This window comes from Miniopterus schreibersii (assembly GCF_964146895.1).
Source record: "Miniopterus schreibersii genome assembly, chromosome: 11".
Taxonomy (NCBI): Eukaryota; Metazoa; Chordata; class Mammalia; order Chiroptera; family Miniopteridae; genus Miniopterus; species Miniopterus schreibersii.
Genome location: NC_138111.1, coordinates 9,525,539 through 9,544,621, shown reverse-complemented (window position 1 = coordinate 9,544,621; position 19,083 = coordinate 9,525,539). Strand labels below are relative to the sequence as shown.

General features: G+C 53.7%; 2 protein-coding genes across 10 annotated transcripts in view; both read left to right on the top strand.

The window, feature by feature from the left end:
• The window catches only part of ZFP37 (ZFP37 zinc finger protein), a 308,781-nt gene that overhangs the window by 168,098 nt on the left and 121,600 nt on the right, over positions 1–19,083 (top strand). The gene's annotated exons all lie outside the window — the stretch shown is intronic.
• DAB2IP (DAB2 interacting protein) overlaps positions 1–19,083 on the top strand; it is a 179,898-nt gene that overhangs the window by 118,010 nt on the left and 42,805 nt on the right. The window contains exon 1 of one of the 9 annotated variants that reach the window (XM_081150600.1): positions 13,641–14,214. The exons of the other annotated variants lie outside the window; for them this stretch is intronic. Coding sequence (XP_081006726.1) covers positions 14,045–14,214 — 170 coding nt within the window. The 5' untranslated portion in view covers positions 13,641–14,044. Of the gene's footprint in view, positions 1–13,640; positions 14,215–19,083 lie in introns of those variants that run through there. 9 annotated transcript variants of the gene reach the window in all.

Below are 19,083 nucleotides of genomic sequence, written 5' to 3'. Positions count from 1 at the left end.
CTGGGCACGGTGGGGCACTGGGTCTCTGTTGTCCTTACTATGCGGGAGGTGCTGACTGTGCCCCTGGGAAATGTGTTGTGGGTCCTGCCCCATGTTCTGCCAGCTGTCACATAGGAACCATTGGCAGAGGCAGTCACAGATGTAGCAGACACTGTGGCCACCTGGAGAGTGCAAGTCCTGCCAAGGGGGACAACAGCCACTAAGCCATGGCACTGGGCCTTTGGATTTGTAAGAGATGGCAGACATCAAGTTTTGTTGGTGACATTTTGAAATTTCACATTTTTAAATGTTGGCAATTGATTCAAAACTCAAAAATGTCAGACACTGTGTGGGCTAAACAAAACATGCATGTTGACCAAATACAGCCCATACTCTTTAGTTAGAGACCTTCATCATAGGTTGATAGAACCAGGTGAGCAAGGAGCCACCTGGGCAAAGCTGTGGCTGTGGGAATCTGCATGAATGTTTTTAGGACATTCAGGACTAGAGCAGCAGGACAGATGGGGCCATGCCCCTTGTGGAAGCCATGCTGGCCTTGCTGAGGGAAGAGCCTAGTTGGTGTGAAATGCCTGCTACAGCTGTGTTCCCTTCTCCTAGCCAGGGGCTGTGGTCCAGCATTGTCACAGTGAGGGGAAAGCTTTGGTCAGGGAAGAGCTCAGGAAAGAAAGGTCATAAGTTATTTAGGAGAAATGCCTGGGACACATGGGATCTTGATCTTTAGCAAAGTGTAAATAACTACACAGCTTTGAGGGGCTGTCCATCTCTCTGTGTGTCCATGTGAGCCCCCCCCCCGCGCCCCCGCCCTTTGCATTTACTCTCCTGCTGGCTGAGCACCTCTTTGGGTACTGGAAGTTCTCAACCCTCAGAACGGGGCTCACTCACCCCCATGCCCGGAAGAGGTTTTGCATTCTTCCGAGGGTTTAAACTGCTCTGGCCAAAGCCTGTCTGGGTGTCTTCCTGCTAGAGCCTGCAGGCATTGCTTTTCTTTGTTTCTCCACCCTACCTGCCACTCCCTCCATAATCCAGATTTGAGTTTCTTTATAAATGATCACCTGGCATAGTTGGTCCTTCAGATTGTCCCAGCAATGTGTCTAGCAAACTTCCATTGAGCACCTGCTTGTCCAGGGCCTTGGGCCAGAGACACGCAGGTGACTGAAGCCCAGGGCAGCCAGGGACTGATGGAGTGGACAGACACATGGACAGCAGTGGGGTCTGTGCAAAGGAGATCGAGGCAGCAAATGGGGGTCGGATAGTGAGGGAGGAGGTGAGGTGACTGTAATCCCCAAATGCCTTGGTCTGAGCAGGGGCTCCTGGCTGGTTTCCCATCCCTGCCTCCTCCCACACTTGCTCTCTCCTCTCTGAGTGTACAGGGGGAGCTGGCTGGCCTTGGTGCTGAACAGGCAGAAGAAACAAAATGTGAGGCAGGCACTTGGCCTTCCAGAGCTCACAGGATCACGGAGGAACAGGTGCCAACGCCTGCCAACTGCTTTCTCATTCAACTTTACTTTAAAGTCTTTTAAACACAAAGGTAATTAAACATACAAGCATAGAGTACCAGTTCTAGCCACACAGGGAGTGTAAAGCAAAAAGTGAAATTTCTCCTACTCCTTCACCATTGACTGTTGGTTGGGGACTTTTTCTGCAGACTTTCTGTGGCTTATTTAAAAAATTACCTATGTGTATGTGCTTGAGAACATGTGGTCTAGCTTAATCTTAACCTCCTTGGCATCTAAGAGGGGAAGGGAAGACTGGCTGTTCTTGCCTAGAACTCTTGGGTGGGGAAGGGGCATGTCGTGCAGACCCCTCCTCCCAACCCTACAGCTCTGAGGGTGGGGGTGCTCACCAGGGAGTTCCATGGTAGGGTGGGAAGAGGGCATGGCCTTTTCCTAGCAGCTTCCCCCAAACTCAGGCGGTGGGTGTGAGAGGAAAGGAAACAAGCTGGATGGCTGTCTCAGAGTTTCTCATGCACACAGGACTCCCCAAGGGACCCTTGGGATTCAGTTATTTTTGTTTTTGCTCACCTGTATCCAGCCCTGGGGACAAGGACAGGAATCAGCTGTGGTCCCTGCCTGCCCTGGAGGAGCTCTCAGCCTGCCGTGGCAGAGGGACACAGCCTTAGTGAGACTGTCTCTACCTGGGGCTCGCACTGGGCCAGCTCCCTCTGGGGCCAACGGGCTGCCATGCAGAGGCCCTGGAGCCTGGCCCTGAGGGGTGGCAGGGGGCAGCCAAGCCTAGGCAAGAGTGTTAGCTGGGCTCAGGGAAGCTCTTGGGGGAGGTGGAATTAACTAGGATTCGAAGGAGCTTTTCTCAGCCCTAGTCCATTTTCCGATGGGGCTTTAAGTACCTCCCTATCTGCAAGTGAGAAACTGGACAGAAAGACCTCAAATCTGTGAGACACAAACACTGGTGCTGTTGTTGTACTCCGAGTCTAATGTCTTCCCCAGTGGAGGCCCTGTGTGGATTGAGACACAGAGCTGGCTGAGGACTGGGCCCTTCGTGGGGAAGGGAGGGCACGTGGAGATCAGTCTGCGTAGACCGGAGAGCCCAGCCTGGGCAGAGTGCTGGGCCTGCCCGTCACTGCTCCGGACACCTCGAGCAAGGAACTTGGTCATCTGTAAACTGGGCTGAGGAATGTCTGCCTGATTTTCAGCTTTGGGACCAGCTGATAAGGTTGTTGATGGTGATGAGGATGTTGATGGTGACGAGGACAGGGACAAGAAGAATGCTGAGCATTCACCTTTTGCCAGGCACTGTGCTGTGTGTTTCGTGGACTTCCACAGTCCAAGCCATGTCACCTCACATCTGGGCCCTGTAGCTGAACCCTAGACTGTCTCCACCTATAGCTTTGCCTGCATTGCTGATTTTACTGCCCCCACTCATCCCTGTCCCCCACCCCTCAGGCTCTCAGACCGGGATCTTTGCCCTCGTTGTTTCCTCTTCCCGGGTCACTGTTTGCCCGCACGTCTGTGACGTGTTTCCTCACTTCATCCAGCCACACCGTCAGACACAGCCTTCTCCTCCCCGCAGCCTGGGCTATACTCTGTGTTTCTTCCAGCATCTGTGCTCGCCGGGTATTAGCATACATCTGCTTGTATACATCTCCCAAGTAGACTAAGCCCCAAAGGAGCAGGAAATTGATGTCCTGTTCCCTAATGTGTCTCCAGCCTCTAAAACACAGCCGGGCACAAGGGTGGTGAATGAACAAATCAACGTATTTCATTTAACCTTACCCATGAGGTAGGTACACTGCTGTGTGCATTTTTCAGGTGGGGACGGAAAGCCAAGAGAGATGGGTTGAGTAGCTCATGGTCACATAGTTGGGACAGGACAGAGCCAGCCTTCTCTCCAGGAGAGGGCAAGAATGTGAGGGGGCTGAAACATGGGTGGGATTGTACCCTGGGAAGAGATGAGGGGTGGGGCCAAGGAGGGAGTGAGAAAAGAAACTAGTGGGGTCTGAGAGGGTCAGGGGAAAGTCGACATCAGTGAGGGTCAGGACAGGGAGCCTTTGTAGGGGAATCTCTGGCCAGTGTCCTTCTGGGGCCCCATTGCTCCTAGAGACCAACTGCGTCACCAGAGTTCAGGCTCCTTGTGCTGGTGGCCCTGTTATCTGGCATCATCCGTGTCCCCCAGGAGCTCAGGCCTCGCCCGGGTTGTCAGGGCGGAGAAACACATGGTGAGAGAGAGAGAGGGCAGGAGGGAGTGTGTGTGTCCAGCCTTGCTGTTTGCCTTGTTGTCACGTAGTCTTAATCAGTTTATTTCTGGGAGTGATGACTTCATCTCCTGTGATTCTCGACACAGCCATTGTCAGGCCTCCATGGAAAGATCGGTCCTGGCACCATCCATGTTCCCCTGGAGAGCCAGTTGGCTGGCCCTAACCTGACCTGGGTCAGAGATTTATGGTCAGATCTCCTTCAAGAGCCTCCCCTTCCAATTATCACCCTTAGATCTGGCCTCATTGTCCCTGGGGAGCTCAGTGCAGCAAACTCCAGCCAGCCATTGCACACACTGTATTGTGGGTAGGGGGCAGGCACACCCAGGTTCTGTCCTCAAGGGCTCCTGCTGGCTGCTCGAGGAGGCAGATGGGTCACCAGACTGGTTAGAGGGGCTTTGGGGGACAGAGAAAGAAGGGAGGCTCCATGGAGTTGGTGGTCTGGCCACAGCGGGAAGGAAGATGAAGGCTAGGGGAAGGTATCCCTCTGGAGGAGGAGAAGGGCTTGCTGGCAGGCTTGGCAGTCCTGTGTCGCTGGCCACGTGTGGTTGTATGTTGGGCCTGGGGAGTGGCAGGGGATAGGGAGGAAGATGGTGGAAAGGCAGGCAGGGTTTGGACTAGATCCTTGAGGTCACTGGGACCTGGCAGGGTTTTAAGAGGAGATGTGAACTGGTCAGATCAGTGATGTTAGGAGCACCTCCCTGGCTGTGTGTGAGGGTGGGTGCCAGAGGGTGTCTGGGAGGAGGAGGGGGGCAGCTGGCAATTGAGGGCTGGCCCTCAAGGGGAAGGGCCTCCTCTCCCTGCCTCTCCCTTATACTGCCAGGAACTCCTGTCCCCACCCCTGGAAAGCTAGAAGACTAGGGATGGGAGGTGGGGAGGAGCGATAGGAGAGCCTGGTTGAAAGAGCAAAGGAGTTAGGGTCCTAGTCCACTTTCTGAACCCCCAGGCAAGTCATCCATTTCTCCCAGCCTCAGTTTCTGGGCCCAGGAAGGAGTGAGAAAAGCAAACATTTCATTTTGCTCAGGTGGTGGTCTAAGCCTGCAGGGGGCTGGTGAGGGGCTAACCTTTCTAAGACTTCTATTTTCATTTCCTCCCAAACAGAATCTGCTGCCTGCCTCTTGAGCAGGTATCCAGCAGGGAAATGCTTTGAAAGGGGTCCTTCCCAAGCTGCGACTGGCCAGTTCCCCCACAGAGGATGGGCTGCTCTCTCCCTTGTCCCCCCATTGCCCATCTTCCTTTGCTTGCCTTCATTGTTCCCCTTGTTCAGCGTTGTTTTTTGGGGTAGGAAAACAGTTCGGCAAACATTTCCTCAGCATCTTTTATCTGCTTGGGTCTGTGTTGGCCCCAGGACTTGCAGAGATGGTTAACATACTGAGGCAGCTGTTAAGGGGATGGAAGATTGTTGAATTGTCTTGTGTTTAAAGGTCTGAATGCAGAAGCAGCCAGCCTGGGGCCAGAGTCCCTGGATTCTGAGCTCTCCTCTTTTCTGCCTGTGGAGTGCTGGGCAGATTATAGGACCTCAGTGTCTTCAGCCAAAACTTGGGTCTGTCTCCGGTGATCCCTTCCCATTTAAAGGCTCTGGGGTCAGTTTTGGATTGTGAACACTCTCGGTCCTCTCCAGGTAGAGAGGCCTGTGCTGTTAGGGCAGAGCCCAAAGAGCAGACCCTGGGTGGAGTAGGTGGACCCAGGTTTGAATCCCAGTTGTCCAGCTTACTGTTTGTGACTTTGGAGCCTGGTTTTCTCCGATGTCAGTGGGTGTATGGTATGCCCGACAGGATATGCCCTGCCTCCTAAGGAACTCAGCAGTCACATCAATGCTGCTCAGAGCCTCTTCTTCCCAAATACAGCGCCTGCTCCCTGCCAAGAACTCACTCCAACCCCTCCTGTCCTCTTTGCAGCTGCAGCTGCGCATAGCTGAGAGCAGCCAGTTAGCGAGGCCTCCAGCCTGACCTCCTGGGAACGAGGCAGTAACTGGCAGCCCCAGGCCTGCAGCTGCCCGAGGGGCCCTAGGATGGGCCCCCACAAACAATTCCAGGTGGGGCGGGCAGGGTCTCACATGGTTCAAAACCCCCTCCACTTGAATATGTCTTCCTTTGGAATTGTGTCTTTATGAAGAAAGTGTTTGCTAATGAAATTAATAGTGTAAACAAGATTTGGGGAGGGCGGGCAGCCGGGGGAGAGGGGTTATTTAAACACACTTCAAAGAACACCCTTCTGAGGCATCTAAGCCACACCATTTGCATGCGTAATGATGGTGCTAATTATAGGTGGCCTAGTCTGTTAACAAGCTTGCCTGGTTGTGCCACATTCTTGTAGTCATCCAGTCAGGATTCCCCGCTTGCTCCACACTGAAGATAACAATCACAGCAATAATAGTGCCTGTCATTTTTTGATCTCTTACTATGTGCCAGGCATCCTACCAGGCACTTGGTAGTTGTCATCTCACTGAATCCTCACAACAGCTCCATGTCCCAAAGATCCCTGTCTCCTGTGTACAGAGGATAAGACTGAGGGTCAGAGAGGTGCAGTAACTGCCTGGGGCTCACATGGCCAAGAGCTGGCAGTTGGGGAAATGACCGGAGGCCTTGCTGACCCTTACACTCTTTCCTCTCTGTGGCATTACTTCTCTGGGACACATGACATGTGCTCATTTTGCATCTTAAAGCTTTCTACTTTCTATTTGGTCTCTCAGAAACCCCCTTTTGCTGAAGAGGAAGAAGCTCAGACCCTAACAGAGAGTTGAGGGCAGTGCAGGAGATGAGTCAGAGGCCACTCATTTCTAGAGTAAAATCAGTCCCAGCATCATCACCCACCTTCCCACAGTGAAGGGTGAAGCCCCTCCTTGCCCTCCCTAAAGGGAGTCCCACCTTGAAGGGGAGGGTTGCTCTGCCTTTCCCACTCAAGCAGGGCTGGTTTTGGCCTCCCGGCCAAAGGAAATTATAAGGCAATAAAAAGCTGGGAGGACACCAGCATGTCATAAATTGCTTTACATGCATTGTCATTAAATCGGAGGTTGCACATGGGTGGCTCATGGCCACATGTAGCCCACAGGCAGGTTTCATTTGGTCTGACACCTTTGGTGGAAAGGTGTTTTTTGGTGTGTGTGTGTGTTTTAAATTGCTTACCAATACTTAAACACCCCTAAAACATGCACCTGAAAAATCTGGATTTTTGGCTTTTCTTGGAAAAAAAAAGATGTGGCAACATTGGGCCTCTTCCTGTAGGGCAGAAAATTGACTTCTGCAGTTCACCCCAGCCTCCTTTACTGCACCTTCAAGGGTTCTCAGCCTGCATTAGCTCTTTGCAGCCATCCTGGGAGGAGTATGTGGTGGTGGGGGGCGAGGGGGTAGTGTTCCTGTTTTATACATGACCAGCCTGGGTCCCAAGGGGACTGACTGGACCACTCCACAAAGCTGTTCGTGAGGTCAGGACTTAAACCTCCATCCTCACCATCCACCTTGTGTGGCTTTCACTTCATTGCCTCTCAGGCCTGTCCGACCCCTACTGGCCACCAAGGAAAGAAGGAAACCTTTCACAGGCCTAATGACTCAGAAATAACCAACAGGGAGCCCGGGGAACTGTTCCTATCTCCCCGTCTCCCTTTCCACCCTCCTCGAGGCCGGAGGGGACATGGGAAACCTATTCATTTAAACTCAATTATTTTCTCGAAGACAGAACGGAACTGAATTGGGTCAATGCTATATTTGCTGTGCTCAGCTGTTTCCCCTGCAACCCCATCACCCACTGGGGGTATTGTTGGGCTCTGTGCCGCCAGGCTCACCAATTAGAACTCGTATGTCAGCGGCCATTCCTTGGCAGGCTTGGCTTGGGGACAGGACCATCCTCTGCTCGTTTCCCCAGTGGGCTATAGGTATGGGGGTATTTAATGTCCAATACTAGTCTGCGGTGGAGGTGCTTCTGACAGTGGAGTTTCTGCACGTGGAGAGACTAAGGCCTAGAGGAGTTAAGTTCTTGCAGCAGAGGCAGGCCTTGGAGTCAGACACAGCTGGGACCTTACTAACCGCGTGACTTGGGCAGAGCACTTGATGTTCTGCACTTCTGTCTCCCATGTGTATACGATGAGGCACGAGAACTTGACACACCTCCTGAGTGGGGCTGTCATATAAATGTGACATAGGATGCCAGGGGCCAGCCCTGGGTGAACCCATCTGCCTGCACTCATTCCCCTGCACAGTGTGCCAAGCTCAGAGCTTGGCAGGGGACCCAAGTCTCCGCAAGAGGAGGATGTGCTGGGACATCTTCCTCTCCCTCCTCTCCCTGAAACCTTCCGCAGTTCCCTGCACCCAAACCGGAAGTGTCCCTGCGTTGTTATAGGCCCCCTGTTGGGCCAGGCCTTGTGCTGGATACTTTGTACAGCGTCCTCTGTGCCCACGGCCTGATAAGTGTGTTTTTATTTGGCATTGAAGTCTGTATCCGTCCCTCCCCCACTGGACTGCCAGCTTCTTGAGGTCAGAAACCGTGTGTCTTGTTCACCCTCTTGTATCCTGGTGTCCCTCCCCTTCTAGCTTTGTGGCCTTGGACTGAATGTTTAACATTGGTGGCCAGTTTTCCCCTCCGTAAAATGGGACAGGGATGCCTCCCTGTGACACATGACACTGGAAGAGGGCGAGTAGTATCAGACATGGCAGCACTGTGCGAGGTACCTGCAGCAGACTCGGAGAACACTCGGAGGAAATCAATTCACATGCTTCCCTCTGCTCTCTTCAAGCAGGGAACCTGAGAGCCGGGTTCTGGGAGGTTTTGGGAGGGTTGGAAGTGCTGTTTTGTTGCAAGTGCCACCTGACTACAGGGAGCAGTGTGGGCAGTGGGCCTCCCGCCTCTCCTCCATCTTCCCTGCTGCAGACGGCTGGGCCTTCCCCGAGGCCAGGCTACTCCAGCCTCATAGTCACCTCCATTGTCCAGTGGTGGGGCTGGGATGAGTGGCGACCTAGCCCACTGCACCCCCGCTGACCTCTAGGCAAGGCACCCAGGTTCCAGTGCCTGGCATTGACCTCATATTTTGGCAGTGCTGGATCCTGGAGGTGGGGCAGAATTTCCCGCCCCACAATGTGGTCGCTGGTCCCAGGGGTTTGGGGGGTGAGTAAGGGGGCACAACACAGTTTCAGGGAAGTTTGAATTCCTTGACCGTTTAGGAGCCATGTGTAAACTCAAGCATTGGGCCTGGTATGGACATGGTGTGGTGATGGCTGTGAGGGCAGAGCCCCACTCTGGTGGGGTGGGGATAGGACTTGGGTACTGGGCAGCAGGTGACCTAGTCAGAGACACAGCAGCTGGGCTCTGGTGCTATCACAGTGAGTAGAACTGGAGTCTGGAGACAGAGCTTAGGGATGAAGGGGCCTGACCCCAGCATACTGTACAGTGGGGGCCGGCAATCACAGGTCCATCAACTGGAGCCATCCGCTCCCCCTTGCCCCTTGATAGCATTCATTCCCTGTAATACCCTGCTGGGTGTTGTCCAGCATTTGGCCTTGTGACAACCAAAAAAGAGAAATGCTGACCGTGTCTTACTGCTTGTTTGAGTAAATTTACTCTGTATTTTTCCGAGGAGCCGTCACATGGGTGGGAATTTACTCCCCCTGAATGCTTTGATGGAAACATTACATTTTTTTTAACGAACATGTGTCAACATCACTATGGGGTGAAAGGTTCCAGGATTCTCTGCCAGCTGAAGTCATTACCACAGGACACTGGTCGGGGGCCTGGCAGATAGGGGTGATAGGCACTGGCTGGTGTTGGGGGAGGAGGTGGCCAGAGGGGCTGGAACCTGGCTGGCCTAATGGGAGGGAGGAGGGGATGTGAGCTGGGGGGATATCTGAGCAGGTGAAGAGGGAGGGAGTTGGGAGGCTGCAAGCTGACAATATATATGAACCCCCATGCGTCAAAAAACAGGGTGAATGGGGAACACATGAGGGGTAGGCAAGGACAGAGAACAGGGTCTCTGGAATGGTGGGAACTGGCAACTCGGACCAGAAAGACAGGCTGGGGCCAGATTGAGGGGCCTGAATGCCAGCTCCCATCAGTATCTAGCTGTGTGACTTTGGGTAGCTTTTCCAACCTTTCTGTGTTTTGGCTTTATTTTAGTAAAATGTAGCTGTGGATACCCACAGCTTATGGCTGGCTCTTGGGAGGATTAATCAAGATAATGTATGTAAAATACCTAGCACTGGTCCTGGCACATGGCAGGTGCCAGGACACATTTGTTGTTTGTTGGTGATGATAAAACAACACAAACTTAGATGTGCTCACATAAATTAACAGCTGGGGTGCCTTGAAAATGTTACCCAGAGTTGGCTGTCAGTGTAATACCAAATTTGTTCCTTACCCTCAGCTGAGTACAGCCGCTGTCTCTTCAGAAGCCCTTGTCCATGAATAGCCAGGCTCTGGGCTGACTGTTCTCTGCAGGGTGTCCCTGTCTGGTCCTGTGTCTGCTTCTGCCCCTCGGACTCCTCTTCCTCCTCCAGCTCAGGCAGTTCTCAGGCCCCCCAGAGAGGGCTTCTGTCCTCTGCACAGCCTCTAAACAGGAGAGCTACAGTCACAGGAAAGATCCTCCCTCCCAAGACATGAGCATATCTCTCCCCAAGGGGATGCACAAACACTGCCTGAAGGTGTTCCTTGACAGTCTTGGGGCTGGCTCTCTTGCACCCCAGGAAATGCGAGGCTTTCTGAGGGAGGAGGGTTCCACAGAGCCTCACCCAGTTGGTGAGACACCCTCAGACCTGAAATGACGAGACATCTGGGCTCTGAGCTTTGGGGAGAAGGTTGGCCTGCAGGGTGTGTATGTCCATTGAATGATGAGAGTCCAGGGACCTGAAGAAAAAACGGAGATAAATAGACCCCCAGCAGCACCCAGGGGAGGGGGAGGTCGGCCAGGAATTCAGGAGGAGGGAGAGAGCTTGCACATTCCTGTGCTTGGGGACCATGAGAAAGGCTCCCCTTAGGTGGGGATGGCTGAGCTGGGTCTTGGAAGGTGAATGAGAATTAGAAATAGGAGCAGGAGGTGTCGCCTGAGAAAGGACGGGGAATGCATAGGGAAAATAGAAAAGGAGGCCCTGTGGCTGGATGGAATGGGTGTAATGGTGAAGAGTGTGTGGTGGTGGGTGGGGCCTAAAGGTCAGGGAGGCCTGGGTCACTGGAGGTGACTGGGTTGGGGCAGCCTCTGAATTCCTGCAGCTACACATGGCCAAGGATAGTCACTATGTAATCACTCTGCACTTCTACGTATTATTCATCGTCACTCCGGAAGGAGCTTGCAGGAGGTATGCAGTCCTCTGAGCTGAGGCTGAGAAGGGTACTTAGGAAGCAACTTGTTCATGGTCAAACAGCCAGTAAGTGTAGGAGTCTAAGTTGGTATGTACATCTTTTGTTTTTGTTTTTAATATATCTTTATTGATTTCAGAGAGAGGAAAGGAGAGGGAGAGAGAGAGACAGAAACATCAATGATGAGAGAGTCATTGATCAAACCTGCAACCCAGGCATGTGCCCTGACCGGGAATCGAACCCCGATCGCCTGGATCCCAGGTCGACTCTCAACCGTTGAGCCACGCCCGGCCGGGTGGTATGTACATCTTTTGACCCTCAGATCCAGGCTTATTTCATTTTAGCTTGTGACCACCTCCTGTGACAGCTGTCATGCAGAGACCCTGTCATAGGAGCCTATTTTGTTATAACAAGATACTAGAACTGTGTGGTTCAACCAGTTTCTTGCTGGGGGAAATCTGGGAAGGCTTCCAGAAGGAGGGGTATTAGAATTGGAGAGGGAGACAAAAGGGGACGAATAATAGGTGCAAATGGTTGTCTGGGGTGAGGCACATCTATTTTCAGATGAAGCTGCGTCAACTGTGCAAGTGACTGGGCTTCTCTGGACTTGTCGTCTTCATCCATAAAGTGGCCACAGTACCTGCCTTGCCTCTTTGTTGCCATAATTGAGCTCAAGTGGGAGGCCTCCCAGGGCCTGGGCCCTGGAGGAGGTGCTCAGAGATGTGCTCTGCTCCCTCCTTCTGCGTTGTTTCCTTGGCTACTTTGGGAGCCAAAGGACCTTCTCCTGCCCTAGGGCTTCTCCTTGTGACTACAGCCTCACCTCTCACATTTTGAAGTTTTATTAGTACATTAGGAAGGCCCAGATGAAAACTATGAGGGGAAACTCTGCCTTAGAAGGAAGGGAACCACTCTTAAGTGCCCTGCTGGCTTAGAACCCCCGGGAGGGGGCAGGAAGGACTGTGGGCATGTTGGATCACCTGTGGTTGGAATCACCTGTGCCCAGAACAGGACAAGGCAGGGGATGGACTGTTAGACCTCCCAGGTTGGGGGTTGCTTTGGACCACAGTCAGACCTGTTCACCAGCCCTGCAGGTGCCCCAGCCAGAGTCCTGTACGATGTAGGTGCCTGCTGGTCTGGCACTTAGTAGGGGCTTAGTTGTTTGCTGAGGGACTGGAGCAGGGAACTGAACTGGGGCTTGAGATGCCTCTGGATACAGAAGCCATGGAGTAGGCAGGAAGGACCCCAGGCAGGCTGTGTCTCCCATGGCCTCTCTTCATCCATATTTACATGGAGGGATTGGATTCCGTAATCCTATTGCATCCGGAAGTTGTGCAGCAGTCCCCTCAGTGGAGGCGTCTGAGTGCAGGACCCCAGTTGGATTGGCCCCACTGGGTGGTGGCTGTAATGGAAGGAGGTATGATTGTTTCCCTGCCTGTGGTAGAGGTCCAAGGCATTGCTGTGGCTTCTCGAGTGGAATGGAAAAGAGGGTGACCCCAGGCAAAATGTTGGTTTGACTGTGTGTGCCCTTTCCTAGGGATTTGCATTTCACTGAGGTCCAGGTGACCATGACCTCAGGATGAAGGAGCAGGCCAGTGGTGGGGCGGCATTTGTGGCGTTCACAAGCCTGGGCAGCTCTCCCAGCTCACCTGCTTGTGTCCTCCGTCCCTCCCCTCCCCGTGCTTAACCCTCCCCCTCTCCCCTCAGGCTCAGTCCATGGGACCTGACCCAGGAGAAACTTGAACCCTGGACTGCTGCCTGGGAACCCAGTTCTTCCCAGCTGGGTGACTGCTGTCCACTCTTGAGTTAGGGCGGAGAGTTGGTATCCCAGCTTCCCCCAGCCCACCAGGCCGGTAATAGGCAAATCGCTGGCCTAGTCTGCACCTCTGTCTTTGTCTGCATTTTTTAAATATTTGAATGGAAGTTGGGAGGGGGGAGGGCGGGCTCCAGGCTGCATCTCTGAGCCTGATGAGCCCGGGTGGGGCTTGCGCAGTCCAGGCTGTACCTCCCTGTGGTCAGAGAAGAAAGTGTTTGCAGCTTGTGGCAGCTGGCCTCGGAATGTACCCAGCAGGCCTGGGAAGAGAAGGGCCTGTGGCTGCAGGTGGGCGGGCTGCCCGGCCTGGGTGGTGGGGGCAGCGGTGTCCCTTCCGGGAGAGCATGTGGGGCGTGGTGCCACAGGAGGGAAGTCTAGAATGCTCAGGGAGTCGCACCAGGGAGGTGGCTTTGGCATCCAGCCCAGTCTTTTGGTTACCCCCACTCCCACCTACACAGCTTTAGCTGGCCCTTCCCAGAAAGATACATTTATTCATTCAACACATCTGTCGGTGCCTACCTTGTACCAAGCATTGGCATACAGTGTGCCTGGCTTACCAGGGTGAACAGGCCCTTGTTCCTGCGGACCTGAAATTCTCACGATGGGAGAGAGGGGGACAAACAAGGTGATTTCACATCAGTGCTATGAGGAAAATGAAGCCAGGTGATAACTTGGGAGGGGAGGGGGCAGTTGTTCCTTTAGCTAGAGCGTTCAGGAACGGCCTGTCCTAGGAGAGGACACTTGATCCGAGACCAGAATGAGGCAAAACCAGCCTTGCCTAGGGCCAGTGCATAGATCCAGCGGCGGGACTCCCGGAAGGATATGCCCCTGGGTGGAGCCAGCACTTTAGGGAGGAGCCTGAAGGGGACCTCTCCTGGCCGAGGCTCCACCAGACCCAGAGCTCCCTGCCCAGGTGCCCTGGGAAGGACCATTTCCTGGGGCTGGAAGTGACTGTTTCCAGGGTCTTTCTAGACTTCTTGGACCTGGAGGTTGTGCCATATGGTTACCTATATGGAAGACTGTAATTTTCCACTTGTTCTCTGGAGGACCCGGAAATCTCTAGGTGTTGTCACCGCTGGTGGTTGTTTTTTTAAGTCATTTGTGGAATTTCAACTTGGAAGACAGATTCAACATGTGCTTTGCAGAAAGGGGAAACCTGCCTGGGCACACCTCTTAGATGCCCACCTGGGTTGAGAGGTTCCCTGATCTCTCCTGGAGTGGTACCTGGATGTACATCATCCTTGGGGATGAGCCTCTGTGGTCTCGGACTCCTCAGTGACAACCTCGGCAAGATCCTGGACCGGGCCAGAGGATCTGCTCTGTGGAGGCCCTCCAATTCTCAAAAACTGGACCCAGCTCCCCGGCGCCTGGTGCTCAGACCTGGGTCAGCAGAGAGGCCAGGGTTCTCATCGCCAAGGTCTGTAGGTGGCTTTGCTGGGCTGGGGGTGCAGGACGCTTCCTACCGGTGGGCCTTGGATGGGAGTGGATGGAGACTGGAGGGTGTGGGGTTGTTTCTGGAGCCCCACCCTGGAATGCTACCTGCTTTCGGGCCAGGGCCTCATTGGTGCCTGAAGCGCTCAGTGGCCAGCCAAGTCCCCTCGGGGCTTGGGAGGAAGAGTGAAGGTGGGGGCTGGGGTGGCCTGACTGTCTCCAACCTGTTCCTGGGAACCAGGCCTTGCTCTCTGGGAGCTTCCAGTCTTGGGGTGGGGAGGGGTGCCTGTGGAGCACCTGGGAGGTGGTCTAGGCCCAGGGAACTGGTGGGGTTGTCTAGGTGGGCTATCAGGAGGGGGCTTATTGTTTTAATTATTGTTGAGAGTATCGCAGATGTCCCCTATTTCCCCCTGCCCCCCCCTCTAGCCATCTCCCACCCCTTCCCAGGCCCCCGCCTGTCCATTGTCTGTGTCTCTGGGAGGAGGGGGCTTTGACCTCAAGCTGTGTTGCCAGTGAGGATCCTTGGCATGTTCTTTAGCCTGAGGCTCCCAGCACAGGTGAGAAGCGGCAAGCCACTGGGCTCTCCAACCCAGATTTAATAATCCTAGCCTCTCTCTCTGGCAGTTAGTATTGCAGGCGAGAAGCTTTACTCCTAAAAACATCTATTGATCCAGATGCTAATGAAAAGTAAAGGGGTTTTCGAAGCAAGGTGTTTTTTCTTTTTTCCTGCTAGAAAAAAGGACACCAGAGTCCTAAAACACAATTTTGTTTTCCTCCCTCTCCCTAGATTTGGGGGCCTGAGGTGGCCTTGTTCAGGTTTCACCTCTTCAAGGAGCCTTCCCTGATTGCGAAGGCCTGCGGTCATCCCTCTATTCAGCAGTTAACTGAAGCTGCCATTTGTACATCCACTCTGTCTTCCATAAGGGCTGGGGGGTGGCAGAAGCCTCTTGCTTACCTGAGACCCCCAGGGAGGGAGAGGCATCTCCCTCGGAGGCATTGAAGGCTGGATTCAACTCTTGTCTTTGTGGGCTTGGTTCCTTTGCTGCCCTGTTGCTTTTTGCACATACATTATTTTAACTACTCACTGAGCTCTTACGGCATGCCAAGCCACGCCCCTCCTCAGGACACAGAAACACAACAGACATAGCCCTTGGCCACACAGAGCTCTGTAAAGGAATTCCAGATTGGGTGAAGTTTCCTGACTGAAATGTAAGCCAGGGATTTCTGTGTGCTTAGTTCAGCACCTGGATTCCCAGTGCCTGAAAAGTGCCTGGGACATCGTGTGCACTTAAATATTTGCTGGCTGAACGAGCAAGGTGCTATGAGGGAAGCATGCCAGGTGTTTCAGTGGGGAGTGGCGGGGGCGGGGCAAGCCTGTGGAGTGGGGCAGTTGGAGGAGGGCCCGGTTCCAAAAGAGGCCTGAAGCCAAACTTTCGAAGATAGGGGTGGAACTGGAGCTTCCGCCTAGGGAGCCACAGTACAAAGTTCCCTGAGGTGGGAAAGCCAGGCTGCAGGTGGTGGGTGGAGGTTGCTGGATGTTGAAGGCAGAGGGTGGGCTCTCCATCCCGCCTGTGTCTTCTACCTGGGGAGGAACTGGGATGCATTGAGTGCAGTTTGGACTCATTGGTAGGTTTCTACCCCTGGAGTTAGAGTCGATTTGCATTTCTAAAGCATCCCTGCTACCTCCTCGTAGGGAGAGGGGGCAGAGTGAGGCAGGATGCCTGGCCAGGTTCCTGGAGTGGTTGGCTATGAGGCTTTAGAGGAGGTGGCAGTAGGATTTGCTGATGGGTCGGATTCTGAAGGCCATGGAAAGGTAGGGTTCATGGTTTTGAGACTCTTGGCTTTGACCTAGGAGGCGAAGGTCCACTTTGGACTTTTCAGACTTGAGTTTCCATGAAGTGTCCAAGAGATGTCAGCCCAGCATTTAGATCTGTGAGTCTGGAGCTCAGAGGAGGGGAGTTGAAGATAGAAATTTAGGAGTCTTGAGCACACTGCACGTATTTAAAGCTAAGGAGTGGATGAAGTCACCAAATGAAAGTGTTTTACTGAAGGAATGTGTCCCAAGTCAGATCCTGAGAAACTACAGCTGGATGAAAGGTGATGCAGTACCGTGGAAGGAGTGCAGTGCCCTGCGAGGGGGGAGGGACGCCTGAGAATGTGAGGCCTGCATTTTGGGGAGGGAGCTAGGAGACAGAAACTGTGGTTGGGTCTGACCCTATGGAAGCCTTTGGGGACCTTGAGGAGAACCACTGAGGCCAGGACAGGGATGTTGAATATAAAAAGGAGGTATGGAAGAGGAGGCAGCAGTGTCAGCTATGTGTAGGGAGAACTGGCCAGTCTGGGAAGCTGAGGAGGGTGGAGGAGGGGCTCAGACATTCTCCTTTCCAGGTCTTGGTCTCTGTCTCCATCTCGGTTTCCTAGCTCACCCAGTGGGTCTCAGCCTTGAGCCTGCATCAGAATCCTCCTAGCGGAATCCCCGGTGATTCTGACTTGGAGGGCTGGCGTTCCCCCCCCCCCCCCCAGCCCCTCCCCATGACCTTTAGCAGCAGCTCTCTGAGCCCTTCTGACTCTTCCCTCTCTCTTGAAGGCTCCATAACTGTCCTGTAGTGTCTCACTTTTTCTGGCTCACTTGGGGTCACCTGACCCTGTCCTCTGCTTGAAAAGCCCCTAAGAAGAGCACCCTGGAGGTGGGTATACTCAGAGGGTCTTTCCACCTTGCCCCTAGCAGAGCTAGACTTGGTGTACACTAATGGCTTTGCTCTGGAAGGCTTTTTGTATGTTTTGCTTTCAGTGAAGTTTGAGGTCTTTCTCAGAATAGTTTGGTGGCCGGGACCTTGACCTCCCCAAGGCTTGGTTGGATGTAGGGAGTTTAAAATGTGTTTGTTTGGGGGGTGGCTGTGTAGAGTTTAGGACAGTGGACTCCAGGAGGGTTCTCAGTGTCTGTTGAATGAATAACACACCTCTCTTTGAGCCTTTTGGCCTCCAGTGTTGTTTTGTTAAATTCTTTCTCTGCAGTTGGTTAACCTGTTTTTACATCTGTTATGTGTAGGGGATAGAGTATATCCTAATTTTACACATGAAGAAAGTGAGGCTCAGGAAGTGAAAGGACTTGCCCAAAGTTCCATAGTTGCTAAGTAACACAACTAGAATTTCAACTCAGGCCTGCAAACCGCCAAATCAGGCCACTCCTTGCTGACTGATTAACCCTGTGGGTGAGGAGGTAATGGTGGCGCCTAAGGCACTCGGAGTCCTGCTGCCCCAGGGATAGTGGCCATAGCCTGCCAGGGCTACAGGGCATGCCTCCTGCCTCCTGACCGTTTCCTCTGGTGCTCCACATCTGCCCTGCCCTTTCTCAGCACACATGCTGGTTGCTTTAGGTTCCAGGAAGGTAGAAGGAGGCAGGCCTTGAACCTGGTCAAGCCTTGGGGCATTTGGGGCTGAGGGAGGCTGTTTGTGCAGCAGGTGTGGGGTGGCTTGTATGACTCCTGCACAGCTAGCTCCCCACAGGAAAGTGAGCTCAACTGCACTACAAACCCTGGGGGACACCGGAGGAGAAGAGGGTCCCCCTCACTGGAGAGTGGGGAGACTGAGACCCAGAGAAGACCAAGGTGGGGCTGGGCCCCACCTGGAGAGATAACGCCTTATGTTGCCCCTTGATGACAGGCAGTGTAGCTTTGTGCCCTCTCTTCCCCTGCCAGCAGACCCCAATTGGCCTGGGAGTGGGGCAGAGGCACACTGTTTTCAGGTTTCAAAGGATTTGGGCCACAGCCCAGCCTTTCTGTCTTTATGGCCTTCTGGGAGAGGGCGGGCATTTGGGAGGTTCTAAGAGGGTGGTCTTGGCTGTTAGTCGCTGAGGGTCCCATTTGGCCTCCCTCCTTTTTATAGAAAGAAACTAAGACCCAGAGAAAAGTGACTTGCCTGGGGTTACTGCCCAGGATGCTGGTTTCCAGCTTTGTGTCTCCCAGCATAGCCTGGGCAGCCTGCTTCAACTTCACTAATCTGGCTGGACTTTCTTAAGTGCTCACTCTGAGCCAGGCTTTGTCTGTAGCTCACTGTCTCCTTACAGCCACCCAGTGAGGTAAATACTGTTATTACTGACCATTTTACAGAGGGAGAAACTGAGGGAGGCCCAGAGGGGTGACTTGACTTGTCCAAGAACAAGTTGCAAGTGGCACAGCAGAGATTTGAACTTGGACAGTCTGGCTTCAGAGTCCATGTTTTTAACCACCAGCCTACATGGCCTCAAGCTTATTTGACTGGGGGTTCCATAGAAACAGAATGAGGGTTGTAAATCCTTGAGTGACCTGACCCCTGCAACTTCAGGCCTGAGGACTCCCTCCTGGCCTCCCCTTTCTGGTAGAGGTTGGCACCTGAAACAGCAGCTGCTGCCTGCCCAGCCACTCCAGGTACCAGGAAGTGGCCCATCTTTTTCAGAGCCCTTCTTCCTGTGCTCCCCCTGCCTCCTGCATTCTTCTGGACAGTGGCAGGACCTTGGCCAGCTTGCCTGAGCCCTGGGCTCCTCTCACCTGCCACCGCCTCTGGCCATGCAGCCTGTCCATGAGGGGCCTGAGGGCCCAGGTGTGAAGTGTCCCACCCCTGCAGGTCTGCCTGTCTCCTTTCATGTCCTGCCAGATGTCATGATTTCGTTTTCTCATCTGTATGTAAGAAGGGGGAAAGAACAGAACCGACCTCACAGGGTTTTGAGGCCCAGGTGAAAGCCCAATGTTGGGGCACCTGTGGCCAGTGAGTCCTCATTCTCACCTCCTTCCTTTTGCCCAGGAAGGTGGGGCCTGGGCATCAGGTTGGGGAAAGCTGGGCCTCTGGGAGGGGAGGGAGCAGCTGGGAGGAAGCACCC